The following is a 16,022-nucleotide window of genomic DNA, read 5'->3' on the forward strand; positions in this document are numbered from 1 at the left end:
CTCTCCCAAGCCCCAGGCTGTTCTCTCTCAATCCCCTTTCTCTACCCCTCCCTGCTGTGATAGGAAGGAGTTGAGAACTGGAGGCACAAAAGGTGAAGATCACAGAGCGATGAGATAAAAAAATTAACAGTAACAGTATCAGTAACAAAAGGTATAGAAAAGATACTATTCACACAACAAGCATTCCCAGTAATAACAATACTGGATGGCTCCTTCCACTGTGTTTTCTCGACCAGAAGGAACTCTTTCTCCTTGGAAGAGAAGGTGTTCTCCTCACCCCCTGCAATTGCATGAGGGGGTATAGAATAACCTCCATGTCCCAGCCATGCTCCCTCCCAGCTACTGCGAAAATTAACCCTGTCCTGGACAGAGTCGGGACAGCTGCACAAACAAACCTGAAGGGTCAGCACATAGCTTTCAAACTAAGTAGTTCATGGGATTGCCTTCAAAGCCAACAGAAAAGCTCTCCTAAGCCTGCTCCAAACTTGCTCCCACCACTGCTGTGCTACAACCACTGTCTTGGCTGAATTCCGAGTGCTTGGCCATGTCAGGCAAGTTACAACCAGCAAGAGATACCAGGAGCAAGGGGTGAGACTTCAGTTCCCCTGATAACACCACAGAGCACTTCATTCCCCAGCACGGCCACAGGTACAGCAGGACTGCTTGTGGAATAATCACTGTAAATAATGATGTGGAACAAAAGCACAGACACAAAAAATTGCTGCTGCTGGACAGTGACTTAGGACTATCATACCCCCTCCTGCCCCTTCTGATATACCAAAGAATTAAAACCTAATATAGGTATGAGAATATGACCAAAATGTGCTTTAATGCTACTCGTTTATGGAGAGAAACAACAATTAATTATCATTAAAATAAGAAAACTTCAGGAATGGCAGAGACGATATTCAGAACAGTATCCAGTGCTTTTCCCTATGCACATTTTCATGGCTCCAACACACATACAAAAATGTTAATTCTTTTTTAATGCTCTTATTTCCCTGCAGATCTCTGTTTACATTAAGGAAAATATATCTATTTTTTTATATGCTGAAACAGTGATACAAATTGCTCTGAAAAAGAAAGGGAGATCCTGCTGAGCATATAAATACATGGAAAGAGATGTGTACTCTTCACAGACTGGCAAAATCCCAAGTTTTTGCAATGAGTAACATAAAAAAGTAAGACTTCTGAAACTCTCAAGCAGGATTAAAAAAAACACAACCAATTATATTTCTACCCTGAAGAAAGTTAGTAAAATATTCAAGCATGCATAAAGCAAAGTAAGGCACTTGTCGGCTTTCATTATGATCAATAAAAATTGTCAGTTCATTAGCATATCATTAGCTACCCTGCTGTTTCCAAAGTGTTAACACGTAGAAATATTAATTTACAAACATATAATATCCCAGAGTTCTGAGGCTCTGACTGCCTGCATAAAATAAGAATTTAAGACGGGCGACTCCAGTATAACTTCTTCCTTTTTCCTGTGTAGCTATAAACATATGTTTACCATCTGTGGAATAGTGGGAAGCAGCTGAGGTAAAAAACCAACAGCTGTAGAATAAAATAATACTATCAATTTCACTTCACAGTGACAGCTCAGCTGCTGGAGGATGAAATGCACTCTAGGTTCAGCGCAACCCTCAGACTATCATTTAAGTTAAAACTTGGCTTTTACCTCTGTTTCACAATTAAAATTGTTACCTACTATGCTGAAGTAAGTTTAGCATAATTGTCCTAGCTTGTTGGAAATCTGGGGACTTTGGGGAGACATCCTCAGAAAAGAGGCAACTTGTAAAATTGTCTTAGGAACTGACGGCTTCACAGGGAAGCCGAGTGGGTGGTAAATCACCGTGGCAACAAATCCATGCCCAGACTGAGGATAGGTAGATTGGCCTATTGCTGCTCTATAGACTCCTTTCACAGATGAACACTTGCACTGTGGCTTGTTATCCAAAACTGGAATAAATACCAGAAACTTTTACCTTGTAAACAAGCTGTTTACAAACTGTCCACAGTTCCTACCAAACTTCATACGTATCATACTGCATGAGTCTCAGACAACTGATTGGAAGTATCTTGTTGACCCATCATTACTTTCCTTCTTCCCGTGCCATGTCATATCTGCTTACCTTAAAGAAACCATGTTTCCTGTTTCTCTGTCCGAGCCATAAATTGCTTTCAGGTGTCAAATTCGTTTCTGGGGGATCAATGACACGTTCATAAATCCTGTAGAGGGAATACATTGCATTTACTTGGATTTTCTCTTTCCTCTGAAAACTTCCTTGACAACATAAGGTAACAATAAAAGATGGAAAACAGAACCAAAAATAAAACCCCTAAAAAATTTTCATTAAACACAGTATTTATCACTGATCATGGTGAAGAAATTATGTTACAACTTTAAAATAAAAAATAAATAAAATCACAGATATATGAAGACTCCACAAAAATGAAACTCTCCTTGTACAGCTGTGCAGCACTAGACTAAAGAAATACAATGCCAGAACCCACCACAGTAGGGAAAAAAATAAAATAGGACCATCCTAGTCTAGGGATGTCTTTCAAAATCTACCCTACCTAGAGAAAAATTGCAATCACACACAAGATCCAACCAAATCCAACAACCCCTTGGGGCTTTCAGACTGGTCAGAATTTTGAATAGACTTCACAAAAAAACTTTATGCTGCTCTACTCCCTTTTTTTCTTCCCTCTTTATTTGTGTCATTCATCCTTGCACATGGCACTTTCTCCCCTTGTTACTGAATTTGCTCAGGCAGGGTGGTCACGTGTGAGGCCTCAAAGGTCTGACACAGAATGAGACCTCATTATATATGCCTGGTCCATAACCAACCTTTATGTACTGCATTAACTCGCACATGACTGCAGCAATCTGCATACCAAATTTCTAAAATTAACTCATGAGAAAATGCTGTAACACAATTTTTAAATTAACAAAGTATTTGGAATTCTAAAAAGGCTTTGCTTGGGGTTTTGTTTGTTCATTTTTAGAAAAGCTGTAATGAAGTTTCCATAACAACTTTTCCAGGAACACAGGCCGCTACAATGATACCATTTCAGAACATGAAAAATTCAAGGCCAGAGTTACTGACCGTGGATTCTCATATTGCCATGTCACATCAGAGGGAGCCATGAGCTTACTGCTTCGTAACAAAAACAGCATGCTTAACAAGGATTATGGAGGAGATGATGAAATCTTTTTCTATTACTGTCCAGTGTACAGGGAGTATGAATTGCTGTGTAATCACACCAGTGTGACAGCCAAGAGAAGAACCTTTGAGTCTGCCAAGACCCTTAGCTTAAAGAGGTGAAATTATCTGTGGTCAAATTATTTTTCTTTCTTTAAAGCTATGGCTTTTAGAAAATGAACACATGAAAAACGAACACCAAAAAAAACCAGAAGTCAATCAACTGAACTTATCACACAGTTATCTTCCCAATTACACTCCAGGTGCTTCTAGCAGAGGCTCACTAAGTGTAATCAGTGATTTTTCGTGTTGTACTTGCTATGGGTATTGGGTTTATATTGCAAGGGTTTGGTGGCAGAGGACTGCAAGAAAAGCTGCCAGAAACATCCCCCATGTCTGGCAGAGCCAAGGCCAGCCAGCTCCAGGATGGATCCAGCACTGGCCAAGGCTGAGTCCATCACTTATGGTGGCAGCACCTCTGGAATAACATATCTGAGAAAGGAGAATAGTTACTGAGCAACAGCAATTCCATCTAGGGAGAGGGGCGAGAACATGTGAGAGAAACAGCTCTGCAGACACCCAGGTCAGTGCAGAAGGAGGGGGAGAAGATGCTCCAGGCACAGGAGCAGAGATTCCATGGGGAGGCAGCTGTTCCCCTGCAGTTCTATTCCCCATCCCCTCTGTGCCATCTGTGGGGAGGAGGCAGAGAAACATCAGGAGCGAAGGTAAGCACAGGAAGAAGAAAAGAGTGGGTGGAAGATATTTGGTTTTACTTCTCATTACCCTACTCTGATTTAACTGGTAACAAATTACACTAATTTCCCCAAGTAGTCTGTTTTGCCCACAACTGTAACTGGTGAGTGATCTCTCTCTGCCCTTATCTAGATCCACAAGCCTTTCATTATCTTCTTCTCTCCCTTGTCCAGTTGAGGAAGGGAGGGACAGAGTGGCTTTGATGGGCACCTGGTGTCCAGCCAGGGTCAAACCCACCATATCACATTATTGGAAAATTCATATATTTGCAGAGGTCTGGAATAACATCCCAGTATTAAAGAACTTCTAGAAAGATCTAAAAAGTTATGTCAAAGTACAGAGTCCTACATTCCACACACTTTTGCTTATCAAAACAAGGAGTAAACCATTTGTCAAGATGAAACAGAAGCAATATAGAAAACTAAAGGCTAACACTACATTTTTTCAAAGAAACAACAAGAAAGATCTCAAACCTAAGGACAAAACAGTGATATGAAAATTACAGCTTAAGAATGTCAGTACAGGAGTCAGAAGACTTCTTGTAATACTCATAATTTCATTGCTAAAGTTTATTATCATTATCATCAGCCCTAACTCATCACATTTCATGAGCATGATACATTCAGTGCTCTAGGAAATTCTTCTCTCTACTATTTAGTTAGGTCTATCTATAAAATTACCATGCTGAGCTGTTTTACCTGTCCGAACAGCAAACAAGACGATATTCTTTTAAAGCAGGTTTTGAGAATTACAGGAATCTTGCATGCACTGTATCAATAATTTAAAGTGTAAGTAGAGGCCTTCTGTCATACCTCATGCAAAACTGAACTACACAAATGCAGAACTGCTGCAAAATACTGAACGAGGAACAAAGAATTGACATGGTCCCTGAGCATGAGCTCCTTAAGAGCACGTGCTCTAAACTGCTCTATCATATTAGGAATTTATCTTTGTATATATAGCACAGCTTTATTCATAATTTTGGTTAATAATGCCCTCGCTGGAAAATTTCTCATCTCCTAAAAAGACTAGTTGATATTCAATGAATAACTCTATTTCTGCTAATAGATAAAATCCCAGTGCTGACCAGGTTCAACAACACTACTTACTGAAGAATATTTCATTTTTATTCACCTGGCCTAGTTAAAGTTGATAAAGGAACTCTACAATATCTATCTGCAATTGCATATTAAAAAAAAAAAATCAAAACCTGACATTGTTATATGACAGTTCAACAGTAGCAAGTTAGGAAGACAAATCAGAGACAGGTTAATGTGGCTTATCTTGTCTTTTCTGATGATTTAACACTCTTTCAACCTACGTGGAAAGGGCTGTAGTGACCTTCTTCCTAGTCTCTTCACAAAGTGTCATCAGTAAGACACGAAAGCTCAAGATTCCTCTACTGTTCTACTCTAATTCAAATTACATTTCTGAAGCTGGTACTTACCTGAAATTAAGGGCTTAATTAAAGTTAGTTTGTGCCTTATTCCACATACATCAACAAGTATGTTTTCTTTTCCATAGATGTGCCCATGAAGTAACAGTCTTAGGAGTTAAGAGAGCGCATGAGATGTAGATCGGTCCTTGATTATCTTTTTATGTCAAAAGATGTTCTGGTTGACACCATTTGATTTACAAACTATATGAATTTACTTTATTATTGTATACTGTTAAATATCAGCAAAAAAAAAAAGCCCTGGCAAGTATACACACAACATATTGCTACTCCTGTAAGCCCCTCTATACTCTTGGGAAATTGAAAAGGTCAAAAAAGCACATCCGTTAAAAAAAAACATTTTTAAAAAAATCAAAACAAAACAAAGAAACTCCAAACAAACAAAACAAAAAAGCCCCCCACATTAAGCTTCCACATCACTCACTTTCCCTTACTTGACTTTCTGGGCTGAGGTGTGTCACCTTCTATGGCTTTATACCCGTGTGACCAATACTCTGTATTTGGCATATGAATAGCTAAATTATACACTTCAGCTTATGAAGCACTGGTCTAGAGCTCCTTGGAGACCCATTTCCAACACATTTGGCTTTGATACCAACACAGAGAAATGCACAATACACTTCACAAGAAAAGGAATGCTCAGAAAGAGGGCTCAGGGGAACTATGGTCACTAAAACTGCTGCAGACTGAATAGCCCCTCCAACATGAGGAGACCCAGGTCTCCAGGTTAATGGAAGCTCTACTACGTACTTCAGGCTTTCAGATTTATGATTGCTGCACTCACTTTCCAGGAGAAAGCTTGATTTGCCCCTACTTTGTGCCAACATCTTTCAAAGAAGCTAAACCATAGAACCTGGCTAATAGAACCATGAACCAATCCTACTGTCTTGAAACACTCATACTCAGAATACATTCGCTAACCACTGACCAGATTAGCAAAATATAGTAAGAAAAACACCTGTTAATCAAAAAATACCCATTATATTCTCATGGTTTGTATCTGTATTTCTACCCTATCTGCACACTTTGATTAATTAAGCATTCTTGTGCAATCACCAGAAACACCTCTCTCGTGGACACATGTCCAAACAGGCGTCTCTGCCATAATGAGGACAATATGCAGAAAATAGAATATCTATAAAATAATCAGTGGATTCCTGAAAGGAGGCATAATTAAAATATTTGCATCCTAATATACACACACATATCTTGGTCTGCATAGAGGAAGAACTTCTCTAGAAATCAAGCTCTGTTGGACAAGGAGACAGCTCCCTTCCACATCCTCAATATAATTTTTTTTTTAGCATCTTTGTACTGTGTAAATATACAATGGTATAAAGGTATATATCTAATACAGAAAAAAAAAGGGAAATACCCTCATTTTATACATGTGCAGACTGAAATACAGACAGGCTGATTAACCAAGATCACAAAGACGGAGTCTCTGCCCAAGATCTAAGCCTTTAGACTGGCCATGACTGAGGCTTCTTCATTGCCTCATACACTGGGTCACACTCCCTCTGGAAAAAATGTGACATGGAATTGTCTCTTGCAGTGGAGATGACTTCTTACACACAACTTTCACAAGCAAAAGTTAACACTTGAAGAGTATTTCCACTTTTGTGGAGATGCAGCTCTACATCACACATACAGTATTTGCCATGCCAGAAGCATTTTTGAAATTGCTGCAATATTCATGCAGAACATGAAAATAAACTTTATGTCTGCTCACATTCGGATACATCAGCCAACATGGACTGATCAGGAGGTGCCACTGCCTAAAATTCTGAACCATAAAATAGACTGCAACTCAAAAGTCACCACAAAGCACCACACCAAATCATGAGGTCTTCAAATTCTTCCATGTCTAAAATATGAGTAGGTTACTAAAATAGGAACGTGCCTTCTTCTGCTTGCAGGCTGCATATGAAAACCCTGAGATTAGCCCAGTTGGCTAGAACATGGTGCTAAATAACACCAGAGTTGAAGGTTTGATCCTCTTATGGGCCATTCACTTAAGAGCTGGACTCCGGTCCTTGTGGGTCCCTTCCAACTCAGAATATTCTGTGGAATTTGTGAACACACACAGCCCTGAACTGCATTAATCAGGCTTAAAACAGAGATTTAGACTGTGAGGGTATAAAAGCCCAGGGCTTCCTTTTTTTGGGGTCCCTCCTCAGAGGGAAGCTATAAATTTCCATGTAGAAAACAGGTGTTGAATTCATCACACCCAATTTTAAATGTCTCAAAAGTTCATACCTACAGTGGAGCTAGTTCTCTAGGCTCACTTATTTAATGAAGTGTTTCTAGGGTGTGATTCATCTCACAGTAAATGAATCACTCTCTGAAGGCCCCTCCAACAGCTGCACAGGAGCCCCTCCTGACATCAGGGTGAATCATCAAAACAGACTTTTGCAATTCAAAGCCTGATGCTCAAAAATTACACTCTCTTGCAACCATTCATTACCCTGTATACATCCATCTGGATCTTCAGATCCTTTAAATGTACTGAAGGGTATAGAAAAGTTCTGTTCATGGCAGTCTTTGAAACAGCACTCTCAACTTATGTAAAGAAAGTCAGAGGAGAGAAGGAAGTTCCCCGCTTTGCATCAATCTTTCTCCTAACCTAATTTGCAGGGGTGTTGACCACCTTTGACCCTTGCTATCATCTCCAGCTGAGCCTGCAAAAACGTAGTACACCTCTGAAATAGCAAGTGAGGCCTCCTAACACAGCCCATTGTATAAAAATAATCAGCAGCTTCAAGCAGTTTGTCCAACGTGTTCTCTGAACCCACCTGCATAGAGAAACTGATTGATTGTATCAGTTCCTAGCTTTAAGGTGCAATATTGGCATTTGTCTTTCTATCTGTTCTTCCAAAGAGATTAAGAATTCATTCTAAAAATAAATACTAGGGTATCTTTACGTGTTTCTCTTTCAACCCATTTTCTATATGCTTCCCAATGAAAATGTGTCAATACCAATGTGATTGGATTTTCTCGATAGTGCTTACAGATAGGATGCATTATTTGACATGCCTTCAGTTCTGGAAAAACTAACTGAATTATTCACTCCATTTCCAGTGGGTTTTTTTCAGAAAAATAAACTTCCCGAGAGAAATTTTGATTTTTTTGGTGCTATCTCCTCTGCCATAGTATAGGAGTTCACAACCACTTAACAGAGGAAAGCAATTTAGATTAAAATCTTGGAGTATGAGGAAAGCCTTTTCTTATTAAATTCTGAATATACAATAGTAAGTGCCAGCTATTTAATCAAGTTATTGTACAGCTTTCGGAGAAAAAAAATAGGTCTCCAGTAACAGCACATGTTAGGTAAAAGACTCAAGAGTGCATACTCAGTTTACGTTCTCTTCAAGGTCTGTCACCCAAATGATTTCATTGATTTTCCTGTATAATCACAGAGAAAGTTAATGTACTCTATTTTTCATTACTCATATTATATATTTCATTATTCATTTTAATTATTCCAAATACAAATCCAAATTTAAAAATAAAAATTCACCTAAATAAAATTCTATTTTAAAAATTCTCCTTTTTTTCATTCAAGAAAATTTCAGAGTAACTAACAAAATGGAAACGACACAAACGCAAGTGACGATGGTTACAACACGTTTCACCGTCAGGTTTAGGTGTTTATTCTCCACACATCAATTGAGTAAGGGTGAATTCACAGATATATTATCTGCCTGTGTGGGGCTTTCATTACAAAATATATTATGCTCTTTAGTTTCCTATAAATATATCCATGAATTTGATCAGCATTTCTTAAGCACTAAACTAAAACAAATCATCATTATCGATGCAAAGCAGAGGACTGGACCCATTATATGACGCAGCAGTGGCCCCATGAAGGACAGAAATGCATCTGTTGCCTCTATGGCAGCTTTCATCTGGAGAACATGAGGCAGATTGCAACACCTTTACAAACAAGGTCAATATTATGAACTTTTTTGCAAATGACAAAACAGATACAAATGGTTCCTGACAACAACAGTGTAAAGAGTGTCTATGCCCTAACAGCCTGTCTACAAGGCTGCAGTGTTTACCCATCTTCATATAACAAAAACAGCACTTCTGAAGGTGCAAAAAACCCAGAAAATAGGTTGAGTGAGACACTAAGCAGAGATGAAATTTGGCCATTTGTTTAGGGTTGTCAAGAGTTGCAGAGAAAAAAAAAATAGCCAAACTATGAGGTCAACTGTATCTTACATGTGATGGATCCAGAGCAGGGATTTTAGTGTCAAGACAGCTGGTTTGATACCCAAAAAGTTATCACACTTCTCAGCTTTGGCAACTGCTGCTTTTGGCTAGGACAGACTTAATTTTCTTCAAAGCAGCTGGTATAGTGCCATGTGTTGGATTTGTGACCAAAACAGTGTGGGTACCACACCCATGGTTCTACCTGATGTTCAGCAGTGCTTGCACAGTGTCAGGGCCTTTTCTGCTCCTCACACTGACCCACCAGCAATGGGGCTGGGAGCACACAAGAACCTGGGAGGGCACACAGCCAGGACAGCAGACCCCAGCTGACCCAAGGGATACCCCATGCCATACCACATCACACTTAGCAATACAAGCTGGGGGAAAACAGAAGGGGGATGGGGATGTTAGGAGTTAATGGCATTTGTCTTCCCAAGTAACCACGATGTGAGACAAAGCCCTGCTTTTTCCAGGAAAACAGCTAAACACCTGCCAGCTGATAGGAGATGTGAATTAATTCTTTATTTTGCTTTGCTTTACCTGTTAAATTGGCTTTATTTCAACACACCTTTCCCCCCCTGCACTTTCATCCTTCTGAATCTCTTCCCCATCCCACTGCAGAGGCAGCAGCTGTGTGGTGCTCAGCTGCCTAACAGCACTAAACCACACAGCAACCTTTTTCTTTCAGGTAAATCTGAGCTCAATAGCATGTGGCTCCTGGCCCTGACATTGCCCATAAAACTTGTCCATAATCTACAGGTAGCAGAAGCACAAGAGCAGTGTCCTTGTCACAGGTTTTGGTGAAGATGATGATTTTTGCCATATTCAGCAGAACTTAAGGTCAAAAGAATTCTTCCTCTGAAGTGCTGAGGTGAATGTCATCTACATATACAGACTTTTCTTATAAAAATCAGTGTGCACAACTTCTATGGATTAATGTGAATTCAGGACTTTAAACATCTCTATAATAGAGCTGAGAGCTACATAGATCAAATGCCACTTTTCAAACAAATATCTGACTCTCCAAAGGCATTTTAGCATCTCTCTACCACTTGTGAGTAACTATTACTATCTGGCTACTGGAGCATAAAACACATAGCAGTAGGGTTTTTATGGTGCACACAAATATCCACTTGTCATGGGTTAGCAAGCATAGTCCCGGAAGTGATGTTCTTGCAAAGGGGTGATTACAGCTTCCTCTGTGACCTGACAGAAACAGTAATGAGTATTTTAGACCAAACCTCTACACCACTACAGTCAAGGAGACAAATATAAATGAGACAATAATAAAATTCACAGGGTCCCTAAAAGACACCCTTTAACCTCAGCAAGCTTTGAAGCTCAGGTTCTAAACCAGAACACTGAATAAAGCAAACTGTTAACAAGAAAGCTAAAAGCACAGCACACTCATTTGTTACCATACCAAATATCATACCAAAACCCCATCAGATGAACCAAATGTTCCAAGTACATCCCAGATGCAAAATATCATCAAACCAAGTCTAAGCAATTAAAAGCACATTCTAGAAATAAGAGGAACAAATTAATTCAATGGGTTCTTTCAAGATATAAAAAGAAGAAAAGCTCCTCTCCCACAAATTAAACAAGAAACCCTTAGAGCAAGATACATCTGAGATAAAAAAACTGTATTAGAGTATCTATGAAACAAGTAGTAACCAATTAAGCCTATCTTACATCAGAAAGCAAAAGAGGAAGAATGTGCATCAAAATAATGGCACAAAGAAGGTCGTGCAGCAAAACAAACCCCAAAATAAAATTCTGCAAGAACAAAGAGGTAAAACCACAATTAAATGGCTTGTTCCATCTTCATTTTGTCATGAAAAAATAAAAAAAATCTAAGATTGCTTTTGGGGTTTGTCACAAGGCATTTACTGAGTGAGAACTGGCAGCGCTGAAACTTTGCTTCTATTTCACCTGCCTGCCACATAAAGGGGTGTGCTGATCCCTGGCCCAAGACCCGCAGCACACGGATCTTCACTCTGGCAGTTACAGCAGAACCTGAGGCATGATAAGCTTTTACAGCTTTGGAACAGCCCCTCTTCACAAAATATATGCAGCCTTTGTCTTTCCTTTTGTTTTTCCTTTGTCTCAGGCTCCTCTCAAACCCAAAGTTGATTTATCTAGTACAATAAGATAGGTGCAATTGTGAGAAGAACCAGGCTTTTGATTTCAACTCTTTCTGCACTGCTACAAAAGATAAATTTAAAATTCAGTCAGCCACAAGAAACCTTTCTACTGAACAGCTTCTTCCCCCCTTCCAAAAACACATCTGCTGAGAAGTTAATTGCTTTACAGTGTATCTTGTCACAGGATCATCTCATCAAGGGGTTCATGTCACCACTAAAGGATTTGTATATAATCATAAAATAACCTCATCCATATTCCAGAGCCAATTTGCTGCAGTGACTGAAGGCAACTGCAGGCTGAGGGGATCGCTCGTTTTGCCTTTGCTGCCACAGTCATGCCAGCGCCCTGGTGTTGTCTCAGCACTTCGCAAAGGCACTCGGCTCTCCCTGGAGCTGCCACACCTCCTCCCCATTAGCCACTGCCTCTGTAACACTAAACCCATGGCCTCATTCCCTGTTCCTCAGCTCTTCCTGCACGTTCATCAGAAAACCCACACCTCCCTTTTCCCATGGTATTTTCCAACTGTCCGGTTTAGTCTTGGTTGTTTGAAAGGTAACATTACACTCTCTCCACTAATAACTAATAAATAACTAATTGGCCATGACTGGGGAGGTGTATGAAACATACAGTAAACACAGAACAAGCCATTATATTGGTTATGAAATTAAATTTAGATGGGAACTGCCAGCAGACAGGCCGAAAAGCACTCTGCAGGGACAGCACATTTCTCACAACATCTGACACACTGGGGAGGTGAAAGTGTGGTTCTGCTCTAGTCAGTGAGAGTTCCCACTGCAGACTGCACTGGGTTGTCCCCCAGGGATACTGCATGGCACATCCTTCAGAGAAGTTTAAGGTAAGTAGCTGGTGTGACACAGAAAAATTCATCTTGGGCTGAGAAAGTCTAGTTGGCACAGTGGTAGCTATTCGTTATTTGCTTTCACTGTTGATGTGCTGAAGAGAATGTCTCTAAATTTGCAGCCCAATTAAGTAATGCAGTTTCAGTGATTCTTTCATTTACTGCCTGGTCTCAGATACAAGGACAAGTTAGACAAGTTACAGGACTGGCAATTGCATGTTACCTTGTTCCTGTGCCAAGGATCAAACTACCATCTTCCTCCTTAGTGCTTCTTCAATGTATCATTACATTGGTAACACAGATCACAACAAGGATTCTTCATATCATTAAAATGTTTCAAGTGGAAGCCTATGCTAATATCTGACTTTTTTTTCCCATTAAAAAACCCACACCACCAAAAAACTACACCAACTAGCTCACTAAACACTTACCTGTGTAGAAATGGAGCATTCCTCAACTCACAGAAACACCTCGCCTTCTGAAGCATGATGCGGGACTGCCTTGGCCATTCCCTCAGCTGGCACATTAGCCAAGCAGCTCATGCCCACGGCACAGAAGCAGAAACTCTGTTGTCCCCACACTCAGCACTGAGCCTACCTGACCCCCTTACATACTGCAGGACCGTCCAAACACCACAGAGGCCTGGCTGGACCTGTTCACACATCACTGCTGCTGTGAGCCTCATGCCACTGCCTGGCACCCCAGAGCCCCACTCGGTGTTTCCAAGCTTTGACACCTTCCACCTCTGAGCAGCCCACGTGCCTCCAGCTCCTCACACCCAAGGAACAAATGTGACTGATCCTGCACCACAGCCCTTAAGAGTGCTGTCAGTTTTCTGTCACCAAATCATGAACTAGTGAGAACTGTCAGGTTTTGGGGTATTAAGAAATGCAGTCAAGCAGTCTCTACGTCCCAGCAGTCAACTTGAGGATTTTGTAAAGATTGGATTCCTGAAGTAATTACCTTCTGGGTAACTGTGCTAAACTGCCAAAGGAAGACACCTCAAGTATTAAATCCCTTCATAAAACTCCGGGCTGGTTTCACAGATCTCAACAGTCTCCGCCCTGTTTGCCCAATCGCCCTCTCATGCCCCACCACACTCAGGAGGTTTCAGATCTTGTGGAAAGGCTCTGTACTACTTGCTATATGAAGACTCAAATCTCAAGTCTGCTGTTTAATAGTTCAGAGGGGTTCTCACCTGCTCTTTGGCAAAGACCTAATGTTTTTACAAAAGTATTTAACTAGAATTATGCTATCATTTTCTCAATTCAGCTCCAGTATTATCCTATGTGACTTGCAGTTCTAAACTCCAGAGTTTAGCTAACCACTTCAAATGGAAGAGTTCATTTATTTCTTAGATCTCAGTTAAACTGCCTGGCTGGAGCAAGATAATTGTTTTTACAATCCGAAAGGAAAAAGCTCAAAACATTTGCTTTATCTGGTTTACCCTTAAATTACTATGACCACCTCTCTGTCCATATGACCCCCACACCAACAAATAAAAAGAAAATAGAGCCAAGTAACAGGAAATGTCTCCTGAAAAAAATTCATAGAAAAATATCCAGATATAGTTCATATGCAAGCTAAATTTTCAGAGACTGCTCTTGTAACTAACCACACCAATTTAAGGGTTTATTTCTTTTAACATTAAAAATGTCCACATGTATATTGGACCAATGTAGAAATACTTGAGAATTTAGCCACACACTTTGGGAAATTACTAAATTATCTGAGGCTTCCCAGTCTTGATTTAAGATCATTCCCTCTACCATTATCCATCCTCTCTCTCTGACACACCCAGAGCATAAAAATAGAAGAAATGCAAGATGCTAATGGTAAAGCACAACACAATATTCCTGTCCTATTGAAGCCATCGACCTGTCTACCAACATTTACAATTCACCACAAAGCACCACAGGTCCCCAGTTCTGACTTTGGGGGGGGGGGCTGGAAAACAAGACCAAAAACCTTTGTTGAGTCTATATTCAGCAGTAGTTGGGCTTTGCAGGTATCAAACTCTGGATCCACAGGTCCCTAAAACTCTGCCCCAAGCTCCTATGGAAGACTGTTAATCAAACTCCTGGAGAATGACTTCTGCTCCTCTTCTACCGACATCAGCAGCACCTGGATCAGCTCCCAAAAGGAGCCCGCCCAAAGCAGGTGCAGATTCCATGCTGGGCAGAAGCTTTGTGAGGCCTCTCTGCTGAAGCTCAGTGCCCAGGTACCTTTACAAGCGATTGCTGCCTTCTAGGGGTGGTCAAAGGCTCTAAGGCAGGCACAGATATGGATTGTTACCATTTTTTTTCTGTAGTACTTTTTCAGCACTTTCATAAACACTCATGCATTCTCACAGTTCTCTCAATGCAGTATACAAAGGAGTTCAAATGATTTTTTTAGGATAAAAAAATAAATTTTTGTTGTAATTGGGGACTGGATTAAAACATATCATTCAGGCTTTGGTCACACCAGTCCTATGGTTCTGCTGATGCATTAGCTATTCAGTGAAAAACCCTGGCTATTTAAAAGCTTCTTTAAAAAGAAAATAATGCTGAATGTATCCTCAACATTTCCTTGCAGTTAACTGCAGTAACTGTAATGATAGAGACTGATGGCAGCTGATGTGGTATGCCAGCTGGAGATCTCTCTTATGCTAAACAGTTTACAGCCCTTCTCCCAAACAAAAGGGAAAACTGGTAGGTGAAAATTAACTTCCAGTCCACAATACCACAGATCTAAAGTTGGGTGCACCCATGATGCACAATTACACCACTCTACCCAAGCAGCCATTTCTCTGACAGCTTCTGCCACAGCTTGGAGAGCAGACAAGCAATCTGGGTCACAAACTCATATTCAAATAGCAAAACTAAATTACCCAGCTGCATAGCACTGCCACCACGCCATTTTCCCTCTCAAGAGGAATTGTTTTACAGTAACTAAAGCAGCAAATCCCTCTTTTAAATACATCCCTTAACCTTCTTTAAATTTATTACACTTTAATTAAAGTCATAGAACTTTGTTTAGATCAGTTGAAAACCTCAGGTTGGCAGCCAGGATATCTTATTTATAAGAACTCAGAGGTCTTGGATTCCCATATTTGGGGGATGTTACTTTAATTTATTTATTTTTCCAATTAAAAAGTTCTCACTGCTCATGCATTTTTTATTCCCTAATGCGCTGTTCTAACATAAAAGAAGCAGACAAGATGTTTTTTCAGTTGGAGACTACTTCCAAGCCTGCTCCAGTTTTATAATCTATTCTCTTATGCTCTTACCAACCCCCTCCATCAAACAGCTAAGAGTATCCATCAAAACCACAGGCTGTATTCACAGCAAAAGGCACTCCAGCACAGATTTTCACTGAAGAACATTAATTTTTT

The 16,022-nt window shown here is 40.1% G+C and overlaps 1 protein-coding gene across 3 annotated transcripts in view; it reads right to left on the reverse strand.

Annotated features, from left to right (window-relative positions):
- NELL1 (neural EGFL like 1) overlaps positions 1 to 16,022 on the reverse strand; it is a 297,795-nt gene that overhangs the window by 231,461 nt on the left and 50,312 nt on the right. For all 3 annotated transcript variants that reach the window (XM_039552597.1, XM_039552596.1, XM_039552595.1), the window contains exon 5: positions 2,136 to 2,232. In XM_039552597.1, the coding sequence (XP_039408531.1) occupies positions 2,136 to 2,232 (97 nt within the window). The remainder of the gene's footprint in view (positions 1 to 2,135; positions 2,233 to 16,022) is intronic.

Source organism: Corvus cornix, chromosome 5, assembly GCF_000738735.6.
Source record: "Corvus cornix cornix isolate S_Up_H32 chromosome 5, ASM73873v5, whole genome shotgun sequence".
NCBI classification, from domain to species: domain Eukaryota; kingdom Metazoa; phylum Chordata; class Aves; order Passeriformes; family Corvidae; genus Corvus; species Corvus cornix.